The 18,348-nt window shown below is 42.4% G+C and overlaps 1 protein-coding gene across 1 annotated transcript in view; it reads left to right on the top strand.

Moving 5' to 3' along the window:
• The window catches only part of LOC116371895 (E3 ubiquitin-protein ligase MARCH7-like), a 37,628-nt gene extending 20,415 nt beyond the window's left edge, over positions 1 to 17,213 (top strand). The window contains exons 6-8 of the mRNA XM_031821035.1: positions 3,294 to 3,441; positions 14,459 to 14,503; positions 15,048 to 17,213. Coding sequence (XP_031676895.1) covers positions 3,294 to 3,441; positions 14,459 to 14,503; positions 15,048 to 15,331 — 477 coding nt within the window. The 3' untranslated portion in view covers positions 15,332 to 17,213. The remainder of the gene's footprint in view (positions 1 to 3,293; positions 3,442 to 14,458; positions 14,504 to 15,047) is intronic.
• The last annotated feature ends 1,135 nt before the right edge of the window (positions 17,214 to 18,348 follow it).

The following is an 18,348-nucleotide window of genomic DNA, read 5'->3' as shown; positions in this document are numbered from 1 at the left end:
ACCTCTATACACCTCAACACATCTAACCTCTATACACCTCAACACATCTGACCTCAACACACCTGACCTGTATACACCTCAACACATCTAACCTCTATACACCTCAACACATCTGACCTCAACACACCTGACCTGTATATACACCTCAACACATCTGACCTCAACACATCTAACCTCTATACACCTCAACACATCTGACCTCAACACATCTGACCTCTATACACCTCAACACACCTGACCTCTATACACCTCAACACATCTGACCTCTACACATCTAACCTCAACACATCTAACCTCAACACATCTAACCTCTATACACCTCAACACATCTGACCTCTACACATCTAACCTCAACACATCTAACCTCTATACACCTCAACACATCTGACCTCTACACATCTAACCTCTATACACCTCAACACATCTAACCTCTATACACCTCAACACATCTAACCTCAACACACCTCAACACATATAACCTCTACACATCTAACCTCTACACATCTAACCTCTACACACACCTCAACACATCTGACCTCAACACATCTAACCTCTATACACCTCAACACATCTGACCTCAACACATCTAACCTCTACACACACCTCAACACATCTAACCTCTACACACACCTCAACACATCTAACCTCTACACACACCTCAGCACGCCTTGTCTCAACACATCTACCCTCTACTCACACCTCAACACATCTAACCTCTACACACACCTCAGCACGCCTTGTCTCAACACATCTACCCTCTACTCACACCTCAACACATCTGACCTCTACTCACACCTCAACACATCTAACCTCTATACACCTCAACACATCTAACCTCTACACACCTCAACACATCTAACCTCAACACATCTAACCTCTACACACACCTCAGCACGCCTTGTCTCAACACACACCTCAACACATCTAACCTCTACACACCTCAACACATCTAACCTCTACACACACCTCAATACATCTGACCTCAACACAGACACCATGATGGGACTCAGTGGAGCTGCCCATGCTGTCAGACACCATGATGGGACTCAGTGGAGATGCCCATGCTGTTACAGACACCATGATGGGACTCAGTGGAGCTGCCCATGCTGTCAGACACCATGATGGGACTCAGTGGAGATGCCCATGCTGTTACAGACACCATGATGGGACTCAGTGGAGCTGCCCATGCTGTCAGAGACACCATGAGGGGACTCAGTGGAGCTGCCCATGCTGTCAGAGACACCATGAGGGGACTCAGTGGAGCTGCCCATGCTGTCAGAGACCATGAGGGGACTCAGTGGAGCTGCCCATGCTGTCAGACACCATGAGGGGACTCAGTGGAGCTGCCCATGCTGTCAGAGACACCATGAGGGGACTCAGTGGAGCTGCCCATGCTGTCAGAGACACCATGAAGGGACTCAGTGGAGATGCCCATGCTGTTACAGACACCATGATGGGACTCAGTGGAGCTGCCCATGCTGTCAGAGACACCATGAGGGGACTCAGTGGAGCTGCCCATGCTGTCAGAGACACCATGAGGGGACTCAGTGGAGCTGCCCATGCTGTCAGAGCCCATGAGGGGACTCAGTGGAGCTGCCCATGCTGTCAGACACCATGATGGGACTCAGTGGAGCTGCCCATGCTGTCAGACACCATGAGGGGACTCAGTGGAGCTGCCCATGCTGTCAGAAACCATGAGGGGACTCAGTGGAGCTGCCCATGCTGTCAGACACCATGAGGGGACTCAGTGGAGCTGCCCATGCTGTCAGACACCATGAGGGGACTCAGTGGAGCTGCCCATGCTGTCAGAGACACCATGAGGGGACTCAGTGGAGCTGCCCATGCTGTCAGACACCATGAGGGGACTCAGTGGAGCTGCCCATGCTGTCAGACACCATGAGAGGACTCAGTGGAGCTGCCTATGCTGTCAGACACCATGAGGGGACTCAGTGGAGCTGCCCATGCTGTCAGAGACACCATGAGGGGACTCAGTGGAGCTGCCCATGCTGTTACAGACACCATGAGGGGACTCAGTGGAGCTGCCCATGCTGTCAGAGACACCATGAGGGGACTCAGTGGAGCTGCCCATGCTGTCAGAGACACCATGAGGGGACTCAGTGGAGCTGCCCATGCTGTCAGAGACACCATGAGGGGACTCAGTGGAGCTGCCCATCAAATCAAAATCAAATCAAATCAAATGTATTTATATAGCCCTTCGTACATCAGCTGATATCTCAAAGTGCTGTACAGAAACCCAGCCTAAAACCCCAAACAGCAAGCAATGCAGGTGTAGAAGCACGGTGGCTAGGAAAAACTCCCTAGAAAGGCCAATACCTAGGAAGAAACCTAGAGAGGAACCAGGCTATGTGGGGTGGCCAGTCCTCTTCTGGCTGTGCCGGGTGGAGATTATAACAGAACATGGCCAAGATGTTCAAATGTTCATAAATGACCAGCATGGTCGAATAATAATAAGGCAGAACAGTTTAAACTGGAGCAGCAGCACAGTCAGGTGGAAGTTGAAACTGGAGCAGCAGCATGGCCAAGTGGACTGGGGACAGCAAGGAGTCATCATGTCAGGTAGTCCTGGGGCATGGTCCTAGGGCTCAGGTCAGTTGAAACTGGAACAGCAGCATGGCCAGGTGGACTGGGGACAGCAAGGAGTCATCATGTCAGGTAGTCCTGGGGCATGGTCCTAAGGCTCAGGTCCTCCGAGAGAGAGAAAGAAAGAGAGAAGGAGAGAATTAGAGAACGCACACTTAGATTCACACAGGACACCGAATAGGACAGGAGAAGTACTCCAGATATAACAAACTGACCCCAGCCCCCCGACACATAAACTACTGCAGCATAAATACTGGAGGCTGAGACAGGAGGGGTCAGGAGACACTGTGGCCCCATCCGAGGACACCCCCGGACAGGGCCAAACAGGAAGGATATAACCCCACCCACTTTGCCAAAGCACAGCCCCCACACCACTAGAGGGATATCTTCAACCACCAACTGTCATGCTGTCAGACACCATGATGGGACTCAGTGGAGCTGCCCATGCTGTCAGAGACACCATGAGGGGACTCAGTGGAGCTGCCCATGCTGTCAGAGACACCATGAGGGGACTCAGTGGAGCTGCCCATGCTGTCAGAGACACCATGAGGGGACTCAGTGGAGCTGCCCATGCTGTCAGAGACACCATGAGGGGACTCAGTGGATCTGCCCATGCTGTCAGACACCATGATGGTTCAGATACATAGATACCTGTCTATGACACACTCTTTCTCACCTTTTCTCTCCCTCAGTGGGAGAAGCTCCAGATGTCGACCAATGAGAGGAGGAAGATCTTATGCTCCCTAATGTTCCACCTGGTGGCCATTGGTTGTGTTCTCTGGTCCGTATACGTCCTCGTCAACAGAACCCTCCACGAGATCAACCTGGGACGCAACACCGGTCAGCACCTCCACCCTGACCTTAACCCAACCTCTATACAACCCTGACCTAACCTCTGTACAACCACAACCCTGACCTAACCTCTGTACAACCACAACCCTGACCTAACCTCTGTACAACCACAACCCTGACCTAACCTCTATACAACCCTGACCTAACCTCTGTACAATTACAACCTTAACCCAACCTTTATACAACCCTGACCTAACCTCTGTGCAACCACAACCCTGACCCAACCTCTATACAACCCTGACCTAACCTCTGTACAACCACAACCCAACCTCTATACAACCCTGACCTAACCTCTGTACAACCACAACCTTAACCCAACCTCTATACAACCCTGACCTAACCCCTATACAACCACAACCTTAACCCAACCTCTATACAACCTTAACCCAACTTCTTACATTACTGTGTTTTCAGGAGAATATAGTAACATTACTGTGTTTTCAGATGACAGGAGAATATAGTAACATTACTGTGTTTTCAGGAGAATATAGTAACATTACTGTGGTTTCAGATGACAGGAGAATATAGTAACATTACTGTGTTTTCAGGAGAATATAGTAACATTACTGTGTTTACAGGAGAATATAGTAACATCAAATCAAATCAAATCAAATTGATTTATATAGCCCTTCGTACATCAGCTGATATCTCAAAGTGCTGTACAGAAACCCAGCCTAAGACCCCAAACAGCAAGCAATGCAGGTGTAGAAGCACGGTGGCTAGGAAAAACTCCCTAGAAAGGCCAATACCTAGGAAGAAACCTAGAGAGGAACCAGGCTATGTATGGTGGCCAGTCCTCTTCTGGCTGTGCCGGGTGGAGATTATAACAGAACATGGCCAAGATGTTCAAATGTTCATAAATGACCAGCATGGTCGAATAATAATAAGGCAGAACAGTTGAAACTGGAGCAGCAGCACAGTCAGGTGGAAGTTGAAACTGGAGCAGCAGCATGGCCAGGTGGACTGGGGACAGCAAGGAGTCATCATGTCAGGTAGTCCTGGGGCATGGTCCTAGGGCTCAGGTCAGTTGAAACTGGAACAGCAGCATGGCCAGGTGGACTGGGGACAGCAAGGAGTCATCATGTCAGGTAGTCCTGGGGCATGGTCCTAAGGCTCAGGTCCTCCGAGAGAGAGAAAGAAAGAGAGAAGGAGAGAATTAGAGAACGCACACTTAGATTCACACAGGACACCGAATAGGACAGGAGAAGTACTCCAGATATAACAAACTGACCCCAGCCCCCCGACACAAACTACTGCAGCATAAATACTGGAGGCTGAGACAGGAGGGGTCAGGAGACACTGTGGCCCCATCCGAGGACACCCCCGGACAGGGCCAAACAGGAGGGATATAACCCCACCCACTTTGCCAAAGCACAGCCCCCACACCACTAGAGGGATATCTTCAACCACCAACTTACCATCCTGAGACAAAGTATAGCCCACAAAGATCTCCGCCACGGCACAACCCAAGGGGGGGGCGCCAACCCAGGATGACCACAACAGTGAATCAACCCACTCAGGTGACGCACCCCCTCCAGGGACGGCATGAGAGAGCCCCAGCAAGCCAGTGACTCAGCCCCTGTAATAGGGTTAGAGGCAGAGAATCCCAGTGGAAAGAGGGAACCCGGCCAGGCAGAGACAGCAAGGGCGGTTCGTTGCTCCAGAGCCTTTCCGTTCACCTTCCCACTCCTGGGCCAGACTACACTCAATCATATGACCCACTGAAGAGATGAGTCTTCAGTAAAGACTTAAAGGTTGAGACCGAGTTTGCGTCTCTGACATGGGTAGGCAGACCGTTCCATAAAAATGGAGCTCTATAGGAGAAAGCCCTGCCTCCAGCTGTTTGCTTAGAAATTCTAGGGACAATTAGGAGGCCTGCGTCTTGTGACCGTAGCGTACGTGTAGGTATGTACGGCAGGACCAAATCAGAGAGATAGGTAGGAGCAAGCCCATGTAATGCTTTGTAGGTTAGCAGTAAAACCTTGAAATCAGCCCTTGCTTTGACAGGAAGCCAGTGTAGAGAGGCTAGCACTGGAGTAATATGATACATTTTTTGGGTTCTAGTCAGGATTCTAGCAGCCGTATTTAGCACTAACTGAAGTTTATTTAGTGCTTTATCCGGGTAGCCGGAAAATAGAGCATTGCAGTAGTCTAACCTAGAAGTGACAAAAGCATGGATTAATTTTTCTGCATAATTTTTGGACAGAAAGTTTCTGATTTTTGCAATGTTACGTAGATGGAAAAAAGCTGTCCTCGAAATGGTCTTGATATGTTCTTCAAAAGAGAGATCAGGGTCCAGAGTAACGCCGAGGTCCTTCACAGTTTTATTTGAGACGACTGTACAACCATTAAGATTAATTGTCAGATTCAACAGAAGATCTCTTTGTTTCTTGGGACCTAGAACAAGCATCTCTGTTTTGTCCGAGTTTAATAGTAGAAAGTTTGCAGCCATCCACTTCCTTATGTCTGAAACACATGCTTCTAGCAAGGGCAATTTTGGGGCTTCACCATGTTTCATTGAAATGTACAGCTGTGTGTCATCCGCATAGCAGTGAAAGTTTACATTATGTTTTCGAATAACATCCCCAAGAGGTAAAATATATAGTGAAAACAATAGTGGTCCTAAAACGGAACCTTGAGGAACACCGAAATTTACAGTTGATTTGTCAGAGGACAAACCATTCACAGAGACAAACTGATATCTTTCCGACAGATAAGATCTAAACCAGGCCAGAACATGTCCGTGTAGACCAATTTGGGTTTCCAATCTCTCCAAAAGAATGTGGTGATCGATGGTATCAAAAGCAGCACTAAGGTCTAGGAGCACGAGGACAGATGCAGAGCCTCGGTCCGATGCCATTAAAATGTCATTTACCACCTTCACAAGTGCCGTCTCAGTGCTATGATGGGGTCTAAAACCAGACTGAAGCATTTCGTATACATTGTTTGTCTTCAGGAAGGCAGTGAGTTGCTGCGCAACAGCCTTCTCTAAAATTTTTGAGAGGAATGGAAGATTCGATATAGGCCGATAGTTTTTTATATTTTCTGGATCAAGGTTTGGCTTTTTCAAGAGAGGCTTTATTACTGCCACTTTTAGTGAGTTTGGTACACATCCAGTGGATAGAGAGCCGTTTATTATGTTCAACATAGGAGGGCCAAGCACAGGAAGCAGCTCTTTCAGTAGTTTAGTTGGAATAGGGTCCAGTATGCAGCTTGAAGGTTTAGAGGCCATGATTATTTTCATCATTGTGTCAAGAGATATAGTACTAAAACACTTGAGCGTCTCTCTTGATCCTAGGTCCTGGCAGAGTTGTGCAGACTCAGGACAACTGAGGTTTGGAGGAATACGCAGGTTTAAAGAGGAGTCCGTAATTTGCTTTCTAATAATCATAATCTTTTCCTCAAAGAAGTTCATGAATTTATCACTGCTAAAGTGAAAGTCATCCTCTCTTGGGGAATGCTGCTTTTTAGTTAGCTTTGCGACAGTATCAAAAAGGAATTTCGGATTGTTCTTATTTTCCTCAAGTTAGAAAAATAGGATGATCGAGCAGCAGTAAGGGCTCTACGGTACTGCACGGTACCGTCCTTCCAAGCTAGTCGGAAGACTTCCAGTTTGGTGTGGCGCCATTTCCGTTCCAATTTTCTGGAAGCTTGCTTCAGAGCTCGGGTATTTTCTGTGTACCAGGGAGCTAGTTTCTTATGAGAATTTTTTTTAGTTTTTAGGGGTGCAACTGCATCTAGGGTATTGTGCAAGGTTAAATTGAGTTCCTCAGTTAGGTGGTTAACAGATTTTTATTTTTTTTGCAAACGTACTAAAATGGTGGTCCGATAGTCCAGGATTATGAGGAAAAACATTAAGATCCACCACATTTATTCCATGGGACAAAACTAGGTCCAGCGTATGACTGTGACAGTGAGTGGGTCCAGAGACATGTTGGACAAAACCCACTGAGTCGATGATTGCTCCGAAAGCCTTTTGGAGTGGGTCTGTGGACTTTTCCATGTGAATATTAAAGTCACCAAAGATTAGAATATTATCTGCTATGACTACAAGGTCCGATAGGAATTCAGGGAACTCAGTGAGAAACGCTGTATATGGCCCAGGAGGCCTGTAAACAGTAGCTATAAAAAGTGATTGAGTAGGCTGCATAGAGTAGGCTTCATGACTAGAAGCTCAAAAGACGAAAACATCATTTTGTTTTTTGTAAATTGAAATTTGCTATCGTAAATGTTAGCAACACCTCCGCCTTTGCGGGATGCACGGGGGATATGGTCACTAGTGTAGCCAGGAGGTGAGGCCTCATTTAAAACAGTAAATTCATCAGGCTTAAGCCATGTTTCAGTCAGGCCAATCACATCAAGATTATGATCAGTGATTAGTTCATTGACTATAATTGCCTTTGAAGTAAGGGATCTAACATTAAGTAGCCCTATTTTGAGATGTGAGGTATCATGATCTCTTTCAGTAATGACAGGAATGGAGGTGGTCTTTATCCTAGTGAGATTGCTAAGGCGAACACCGCCATGTTTAGTTTTGCCCAACCTAGGTCGAGGCACAGACACGGTCTCAATGGTGATAGCTGAGCTGACTACACTGACTGTGCTAGTGGCAGACTCCACTATGCTGGCAGGCTGGCTAACAGCCTGTTGCCTGGCCTGCACCCTATTTCATTGTGGAGCTAGAGGAGTTAGAGCCCTGTCTATGTTGGTAGATAAGATGAGAGCACCCCTCCAGCTAGGATGGAGTCCGTCACTCCTCAGCAGGTCAGGCTTGGTCCTGTTTGTGGGTGAGTCCCAGAAAGAGGGCCAATTATCTACAAATTCTAACTTTTGGGAGGGGCAGAAAACAGTTTTCAACCAGCGATTGAGTTGTGAGACTCTGCTTTAGAGCTCATCACTCCCCCTAACTGGGAGGGGGCCAGAGACAATTACTCGATGCCGACACATCTTTCTAGCTGATATGCACGCAGAAGCTATGTTGCGCTTGGTGATCTCTGACTGTTTCATCCTAACATCGTTGGTGCCGACGTGGATAACAATATCTCTATACTCTCTACACTAGCCAGTTTTAGCTTTAGCCAGCACCATCTTCAGATTAGCCTTAACGTCGGTAGCCCTGCCCCCGGGTAAACAGTGTATGATCGCTGGATGATTCGCTTTAAGTCTAATACTGCGGGTAATGGAGTCGCCAATGACTAGAGTTTTCAATTTTTCAGAGCTAATGGTGGGAAGCTTCGGCGTCTCAGACCCCGTAACGGGAGGAGTAGAGACCAGAGAAGAATCGGCCTCTGACTCCGACCCGCTGCTTAATGGGGAAAACCGGTTGAAAGTTTCTGTCGGCTGAATGAGCGACACCGGTTGAGCATTCCTACAGCATTTCCTTCCAGAAACCGTGAGAAAGTTGTCCGGCTGCGGGGACTGTGCCAGGGGATTTACACTACTATCTGTACTTACTGGTGGCACAGACGCTGTTTCATCCTTTCCTACACTGAAATTACCCTTGCCTAACGATTGCGTCTGAAGCTGGGCTTGCAGCACAGCTATCCTCGCCGTAAGGCGAGTACAGCGGCTGCAATTAGAAGGCATCATGTTAATGTTACTACTTAGCTTCGGCTGTTGGAGGTCCTGACGAATCGTGTCCAGATAAAGCGTCCAGAGTGAAAAAGTTGAGGAAAAAATTAATAAATATGTGAACGGTAATTAAAAAGTGAAAACCGTAAAGTTGTCAGGTAGCAAAACAGGTTGGCAACAAAACGCACAGCAACTCGAAAACAAGCCTGCAAGTTGTGACCGGAAATGACGTCACATTACACACATTACTGTGTTTTCAGGAGAATATAGTAACATTACTGTGTTTACAGGAGAATATAGTAACATTACTGTGTTTTCAGGAGAATGTAGTAACATTACTGTGTTTTCAGATGACAGGAGAATATAGTAACATTACTGTGTTTTCAGATGACAGGAGAATATAGTAACATTACTGTGTTTACAGGAGAATATAGTAACATTACTGTGTTTTCAGGAGAATATAGTAACATTACTGTGTTTTCAGATGACAGGAGAATATAGTAACATTACTGTGTTTTCAGATGACAGGAGAATATAGTAACATTACTGTGTTTACAGGAGAATATAGTAACATTACTGTGTTTTCAGGAGAATATAGTAACATTACTGTGTTTTCAGATGACAGGAGAATATAGTAACATTACTGTGTTTACAGGACAATATAGTAACATTACTGTGTTTACAGATGAGAATATAGTAACATTACTGTGTTTTCAGGAGAATATAGTAACATTACTGTGTTTTCAGATGACAGGAGAATATAGTAACATTACTGTGTTTTCAGGAGAATATAGTAACATTACTGTGGTTTCAGGAGAATATAGTAACATTACTGTGTTTTCAGGAGAATATAGTAACATTACTGTGTTTACAGATGAGAATATAGTAACATTACTGTGTTTACAGGACAATATAGTAACATTACTGTGTTTTCAGGAGAATATAGTAACATTACTGTGTTTACAGGAGAATATAGTAACATTACTGTGTTTTCAGATGACAGGAGAATATAGTAACATTACTGTGTTTTCAGGAGAATATAGTAACATTACTGTGTTTTCAGATGACAGGAGAATATAGTAACATTACTGTGTTTACAGATGACAGGAGAATATAGTAACATTACTGTGTTTTCAGGAGAATATAGTAACATTACTGTGTTTTCAGGAGAATATAGTAACATTACTGTGTTTACAGGAGAATATAGTAACATTACTGTGTTTACAGGACAATATAGTAACATTACTGTGTTTACAGATGAGAATATAGTAACATTACTGTGTTTTCAGGAGAATATAGTAACATTACTGTGGTTTCAGGAGAATATAGTAACATTACTGTGTTTTCAGGAGAATATAGTAACATTACTGTGTTTACAGATGAGAATATAGTAACATTACTGTGTTTACAGGACAATATAGTAACATTACTGTGTTTTCAGGAGAATATAGTAACATTACTGTGTTTACAGGAGAATATAGTAACATTACTGTGTTTTCAGATGACAGGAGAATATAGTAACATTACTGTGTTTTCAGGAGAATATAGTAACATTACTGTGTTTTCAGATGACAGGAGAATATAGTAACATTACTGTGTTTACAGATGACAGGAGAATATAGTAACATTACTGTGTTTTCAGGAGAATATAGTAACATTACTGTGTTTTCAGGAGAATATAGTAACATTACTGTGTTTACAGGAGAATATAGTAACATTACTGTGTTTTCAGATGACAGGAGAATATAGTAACATTACTGTGTTTTCAGGAGAATGTAGTAACATTACTGTGTTTTCAGATGAGAATATAGTAACATTACTGTGTTTACAGGAGAATATAGTAACATTACTGTGTTTTCAGGAGAATATAGTAACATTACTGTGTTTTCAGATGAGAATATAGTAACATTACTGTGTTTTCAGGAGAATGTAGTAACATTACTGTGTTTTCAGATGAGAATATAGTAACATTACTGTGTTTACAGATGAGAGGAGAATATAGTAACATTACTGTGTTTTCAGATGACAGGAGAATATAGTAACATTACTGTGTTTTCAGGAGAATATAGTAACATTACTGTGTTTACAGATGAGAATATAGTAACATTACTGTGTTTTCAGGAGAATATAGTAACATTACTGTGTTTTCAGGAGAATATAGTAACATTACTGTGTTTTCAGATGACAGGAGAATATAGTAACATTACTGTGTTTTCAGATGACAGGAGAATATAGTAACATTACTGTGTTTTCAGATGACAGGAGAATATAGTAACATTACTGTGTTTTCAGATGACAGGAGAATATAGTAACATTACTGTGTTTTCAGATGACAGGAGAATATAGTAACATTACTGTGTTTTCAGATGACAGGAGAATATAGTAACATTACTGTGTTTACAGATGAGAATATAGTAACATTACTGTGTTTACAGGAGAATATAGTAACATTACTGTGTTTTCAGGAGAATATAGTAACATTACTGTGTTTTCAGATGACAGGAGAATATAGTAACATTACTGTGTTTACAGGAGAATATAGTAACATTACTGTGTTTACAGGAGAATATAGTAACATTACTGTGTTTTCAGGTGAATATAGTAACATTACTGTGTTTACAGGAGAATATAGTAACATTACTGTGTTTACAGATGACAGGAGAATATAGTAACATTACTGTGTTTACAGATGACAGGAGAATATAGTAACATTACTGTGTTTTCAGGAGAATATAGTAACATTACTGTGTTTTCAGATGAGAATATAGTAACATTACTGTGTTTTCAGGAGAATATAGTAACATTACTGTGTTTTCAGGAGAATATAGTAACATTACTGTGTTTACAGGACAATATAGTAACATTACTGTGTTTTCAGATGACAGGAGAATATAGTAACATTACTGTGTTTTCAGATGAGAATATAGTAACATTACTGTGTTTTCAGATGAGAATATAGTAACATTACTGTGTTTTCAGATGAGAATATAGTAACATTACTGTGTTTTCAGATGAGAATATAGTAACATTACTGTGTTTTCAGGACAATATAGTAACATTACTGTGTTTTCAGATGACAGGAGAATATAGTAACATTACTGTGTTTACAGGACAATATAGTAACATTACTGTGTTTTCAGATGACAGGAGAATATAGTAACATTACTGTGTTTACAGGAGAATATAGTAACATTACTGTGTTTACAGGAGAATATAGTAACATTACTGTGTTTTCAGGAGAATATAGTAACATTACTGTGTTTACAGGAGAATATAGTAACATTACTGTGTTTTCAGATGACAGGAGAATATAGTAACATTACTGTGTTTTCAGGAGAATATAGTAACATTACTGTGTTTACAGGAGAATATAGTAACATTACTGTGTTTACAGGAGAATATAGTAACATTACTGTGTTTTCAGGAGAATATAGTAACATTACTGTGTTTTCAGATGAGAATATAGTAACATTACTGTGTTTTCAGATGAGAATATAGTAACATTACTGTGTTTTCAGATGAGAATATAGTAACATTACTGTGTTTTCAGGAGAATATAGTAACATTACTGTGTTTTCAGATGAGAATATAGTAACATTACTGTGTTTACAGGAGAATATAGTAACATTACTGTGTTTTCAGATGACAGGAGAATATAGTAACATTACTGTGTTTTCAGATGACAGGAGAATATAGTAACATTACTGTGTTTACAGGAGAATATAGTAACATTACTGTGTTTACAGGAGAATATAGTAACATTACTGTGTTTTCAGATGACAGGAGAATATAGTAACATTACTGTGTTTACAGGAGAATATAGTAACATTACTGTGTTTACAGGAGAATATAGTAACATTACTGTGTTTTCAGGAGAATATAGTAACATTACTGTGTTTACAGATGAGAATATAGTAACATTACTGTGTTTTCAGATGAGAATATAGTAACATTACTGTGTTTTCAGGAGAATATAGTAACATTACTGTGTTTTCAGATGAGAATATAGTAACATTACTGTGTTTACAGGACAATATAGTAACATTACTGTGTTTTCAGATGACAGGAGAATATAGTAACATTACTGTGTTTTCAGATGAGAATATAGTAACATTACTGTGTTTTCAGATGAGAATATAGTAACATTACTGTGTTTTCAGATGAGAATATAGTAACATTACTGTGTTTTCAGATGAGAATATAGTAACATTACTGTGTTTTCAGGACAATATAGTAACATTACTGTGTTTTCAGATGACAGGAGAATATAGTAACATTACTGTGTTTACAGGACAATATAGTAACATTACTGTGTTTTCAGATGACAGGAGAATATAGTAACATTACTGTGTTTACAGGAGAATATAGTAACATTACTGTGTTTACAGGAGAATATAGTAACATTACTGTGTTTTCAGGAGAATATAGTAACATTACTGTGTTTACAGGAGAATATAGTAACATTACTGTGTTTTCAGATGACAGGAGAATATAGTAACATTACTGTGTTTTCAGGAGAATATAGTAACATTACTGTGTTTACAGGAGAATATAGTAACATTACTGTGTTTACAGGAGAATATAGTAACATTACTGTGTTTTCAGGAGAATATAGTAACATTACTGTGTTTTCAGATGAGAATATAGTAACATTACTGTGTTTTCAGATGAGAATATAGTAACATTACTGTGTTTTCAGATGAGAATATAGTAACATTACTGTGTTTTCAGGAGAATATAGTAACATTACTGTGTTTTCAGATGAGAATATAGTAACATTACTGTGTTTACAGGAGAATATAGTAACATTACTGTGTTTTCAGATGACAGGAGAATATAGTAACATTACTGTGTTTTCAGATGACAGGAGAATATAGTAACATTACTGTGTTTACAGGAGAATATAGTAACATTACTGTGTTTACAGGAGAATATAGTAACATTACTGTGTTTTCAGATGACAGGAGAATATAGTAACATTACTGTGTTTACAGGAGAATATAGTAACATTACTGTGTTTACAGGAGAATATAGTAACATTACTGTGTTTTCAGGAGAATATAGTAACATTACTGTGTTTACAGATGAGAATATAGTAACATTACTGTGTTTTCAGATGAGAATATAGTAACATTACTGTGTTTTCAGGAGAATATAGTAACATTACTGTGTTTTCAGATGAGAATATAGTAACATTACTGTGTTTACAGGAGAATATAGTAACATTACTGTGTTTTCAGGACAATATAGTAACATTACTGTGTTTTCAGATGAGAGGAGAATATAGTAACATTACTGTGTTTACAGGAGAATATAGTAACATTACTGTGTTTTCAGGAGAATATAGTAACATTACTGTGTTTACAGGAGAATATAGTAACATTACTGTGTTTTCAGATGAGAGGAGAATATAGTAACATTACTGTGTTTTCAGACGACATGTGGAGAATATCAGTGATGAAGTACTACACTGCTGAGGGTAAGGAGGCCTCTGGTATCAAACACAGACACACACAATCTCTCTGTTTCCCCCTGGGTAGACATAACTAACCTGTGTATGTATATGTCTGTGTGTCTCTCTCTACCTCTCTCTGTCTGTCTCTCTCTCTACCTCTCTCTGTCTGTCTCTCTCTCTCTACCTCTCTCTGTCTGTCTCTCTCTCTACCTCTCTCTCTTTCTACCTCTATACCCCTCTCTCTCTCTCTCACTCTCTCTCTACCTCTACACCTCTCTCTCTCGCTCTACCTCTACACCTCTCTCTCCCTCTACCTCTCTTGCTCTCTCTCTCTACCTTTACATACCTCTCTCTCTCTCTCTCTACCTCTACACCTCTCTCTACTTCTTGCTCTCTCTCTCTACCTTTACACCTCTCTCTCTACCTTTACACCCCTCTCTCTCTCTACCTCTACACCTCTCTCTCTACCTCTCTCTCTCTACCTCTACACCTCTCTCTCTCTACCTCTACACCTCTCTCTCTCTCTACTCCTCTCTCTCTCTACCTCTACACCTCTCTCTCTCTCTAGGTGTGTTGGAGTGGCCGTTCTGGATGAAGCTAGTCATCGTGGCGATAGGCATGTCAGGCGGACTGGTGTTCATGTACGTCCAGTGTAAAGTGTACTGGTTGCTATGGAGACGACTCAAAGCCTTCAATCGCATCATCACTGTGCAGAACTGCCCCGAGAAGCCGCCGCCCACCAACGCCGTGCTGGCCAATGGGAATCACCCTGAGGCCGTGGAAGTCCCGATAGGCCCCGCCCCCGAGGTTATCCAGATGGACTCTGACCTCTCGGAGGAAAACCCCGTCTGACACACACACACACACACTCACACAGACACACAACACACACACACAGCTCTTGGTAATGCACCCTCCCTATAGCCTATCAGAGCCCAGCACACCAAAGAGTCATAATGTGACGTAGCCAATAAGAGCGTCTGTTATAGAAGCAGCTGTAGATTAGCCAATCAGAGCGTCTGTTATAGAAGCAGCTGTAGATTAGCCAATCAGAGCATCTGTTATACTCTCTCAGTATTCAATATAAACAGCCTGAGGAGTAGCTGATGCGTAGAACCAAGTGTTCAAGGGCTGGAACAAAACCCTGCACACCTTGCAACTCTCCAGGAGGAGGGTTAGAGTCATAGAGCATATTTATTTATGCTAGTGTTTACTCTCTCTCTGCTGGACAGGATAGAACTGTGGTATTAAAGGTCCCGGTCTGTCACTATGACGACTAGAAGTCTATCTGAAGAGCTGTCTGTCTGTTACTATGACGTCTAGAAGTCTATCTGAAGAGCTGTCTGTCTGTCACTATGACGTCTAGAAGTCTATCTGAAGAGCTGTCTGTCTGTTACTATGACGTCTAGAAGTCTATCTGAAGAGCTGTCTGTCTGTCACTATGACGTCTAGAAGTCTATCTGAAGAGCTGTCTGTCTGTTACTATGACGTCTAGAAGTCTATCTGAAGAGCTGTCTGTCTGTCACTATGACGTCTAGAAGTCTATCTGAAGAGCTGTCTGTCTGTTACTATGACGTCTAGAAGTCTATCTGAAGAGCTGTCTGTCTGTCACTATGACGTCTAGAAGTCTATCTGAAGAGCTGTCTGTCTGTCACTATGACGTCTAGACTAGAAGTCTATCTGAAGAGCTGTCTGTCTGTCACTATGACGTCTAGAAGTCTATCTGAAGAGCTGTCTGTCTGTTACTATGACGTCTAGAAGTCTATCTGAAGAGCTGTCTGTCTGTCACTATGACGTCTAGAAGTCTATCTGAAGAGCTGTCTGTCTGTTACTATGACGTCTAGAAGTCTATCTGAAGAGCTGTCTGTCTGTCACTATGACGTCTAGAAGTCTATCTGAAGAGCTGTCTGTCTGTTACTATGACGTCTAGAAGTCTATCTGAAGAGCTGTCTGTCTGTCACTATGACGTCTAGAAGTCTATCTGAAGAGCTGTCTGTCTGTTACTATGACGTCTAGAAGTCTATCTGAAGAGCTGTCTGTCTCACTATGACGTCTAGAAGTCTATCTGAAGAGCTGTCTGTCTGTCACTATGACGTCTAGACTAGAAGTCTATCTGAAGAGCTGTCTGTCTGTCACTATGACGTCTAGAAGTCTATCTGAAGAGCTGTCTGTCTGTTACTATGACGTCTAGAAGTCTATCTGAAGAGCTGTCTGTCTGTCACTATGACGTCTAGAAGTCTATCTGAAGAGCTGTCTGTCTGTCACTATGACGTCTAGAAGTCTATCTGAAGAGCTGTCTGTCTGTCACTATGACGTCTAGAAGTCTATCTGAAGAGCTGTCTGTCTGTCACTATGACGTCTAGAAGTCTATCTGAAGAGCTGTCTGTCACTATGATGTCTACAAGTCTATCTGAAGAGGTCTCTGTCTGCCTGCCTGTTTGTCTGCCTGCCTGCCTGTCTCTAGAAGTCACCATTACAACCAAAAATAACCTATTCTATACTGAACTAAAATATAAACACAACGTGTAAAGTGTTGGTCCCATGTTTCAGGAGCTGAACTACAATATAAACACAACGTGTAAAGTGTTGGTCCCATGTTTCAGGAGCTGAACTACAATATAAACACAACGTGTAAAGTGTTGGTCCCATGTTTCAGGAGCTGAACTAAAATATAAACACAACGTGTAAAGTGTTGGTCCCATGTTTCAGGAGCTGAACTAAAATATAAACACAACGTGTAAAGTGTTGGTCCCATGTTTCAGGAGCTGAACTACAATATAAACACAACGTGTAAAGTGTTGGTCCCATGTTTCAGGAGCTGAACTAAAATATCCCAGAAATGTTCCACACGCACAAAAAACGTGTTTCTCTCAAATGTTGTGCACTAATGTGTTTACATCCCTGTTGGTGAGCATTTCTCTTTTGCCAAGATAATCCATCCACCTGACAGGTGTAGCATATCAATAAGCTGATTAAACAGCGTGATTATTACACAAGTGCACCTTGTGCTGGGGACAATAAAAGGTCACTCTAAAATGTGGTTTTGTAACACAACACAATGCCACAGATGTCTCAAGTTTTGAGGGAACGTGCAGGAATGTCCAGCAAATAATTGCATGTTCATTTCTCTACCATAAGCCATCTCCAACGTTGTTTTAGAGAATTTGGCAGTACGTCCAACCGGCCTCACAACCTCAGACCAGGTGTATGGCGTCGTGTGCGTGAGTGGTTTGCCAATGTCAACGTTGTGAACAGAGTGCCCCATGGTGGCAGTGGGGTTATGGGCAGACATAAGCTATGGATAAACGAACACAATTGCATTTTATCGATCAGAGATACCGTGGCGAGATTCTGAGGTCCATTGTCGTGCCATTCATCACCTCATGTTTCAGCATGATAATGCATGGCCCCGTGTCACAAGGTTCTGGACTAAATTCCTGGAAACTGAAAATGTCCCAGTTCTTCCATGACCTGCATCCTCACCAGACACATCATCCACTGTTTGGGATGCTCTGGATCGATGGGTAAGACGGCGCGGCGCGTTCCAGGTCTCGCCAACATCCAGCAACTTCACACGGGTCTGAATACTTTCAGAAGGCTACAACCTTTACAGTGGAGTTACTGACACAATGAAACTGACTGGATACAACCTGACTGGATACAACCTGACTGGGTACAACCTGACTGGATACAACCTGACTGGGTACAACCTTTATAGTGGAGTTACTGACACAATGAAACTGACTGGATACAACCTGACTGGATACAACCTGACTGGATACAACCTGACTGAATACAACCTGACTGGATACAACCTGACTGGATACAACCTGACTGGGTACAACCTTTATAGTGGAGTTACTGACACA

The sequence above is a fragment of the Oncorhynchus kisutch genome, unplaced genomic scaffold, assembly GCF_002021735.2.
Source record: "Oncorhynchus kisutch isolate 150728-3 unplaced genomic scaffold, Okis_V2 scaffold3815, whole genome shotgun sequence".
Classification (NCBI taxonomy): domain Eukaryota; kingdom Metazoa; phylum Chordata; class Actinopteri; order Salmoniformes; family Salmonidae; genus Oncorhynchus; species Oncorhynchus kisutch.
This window is presented reverse-complemented; position numbering and strand designations above follow the sequence as displayed.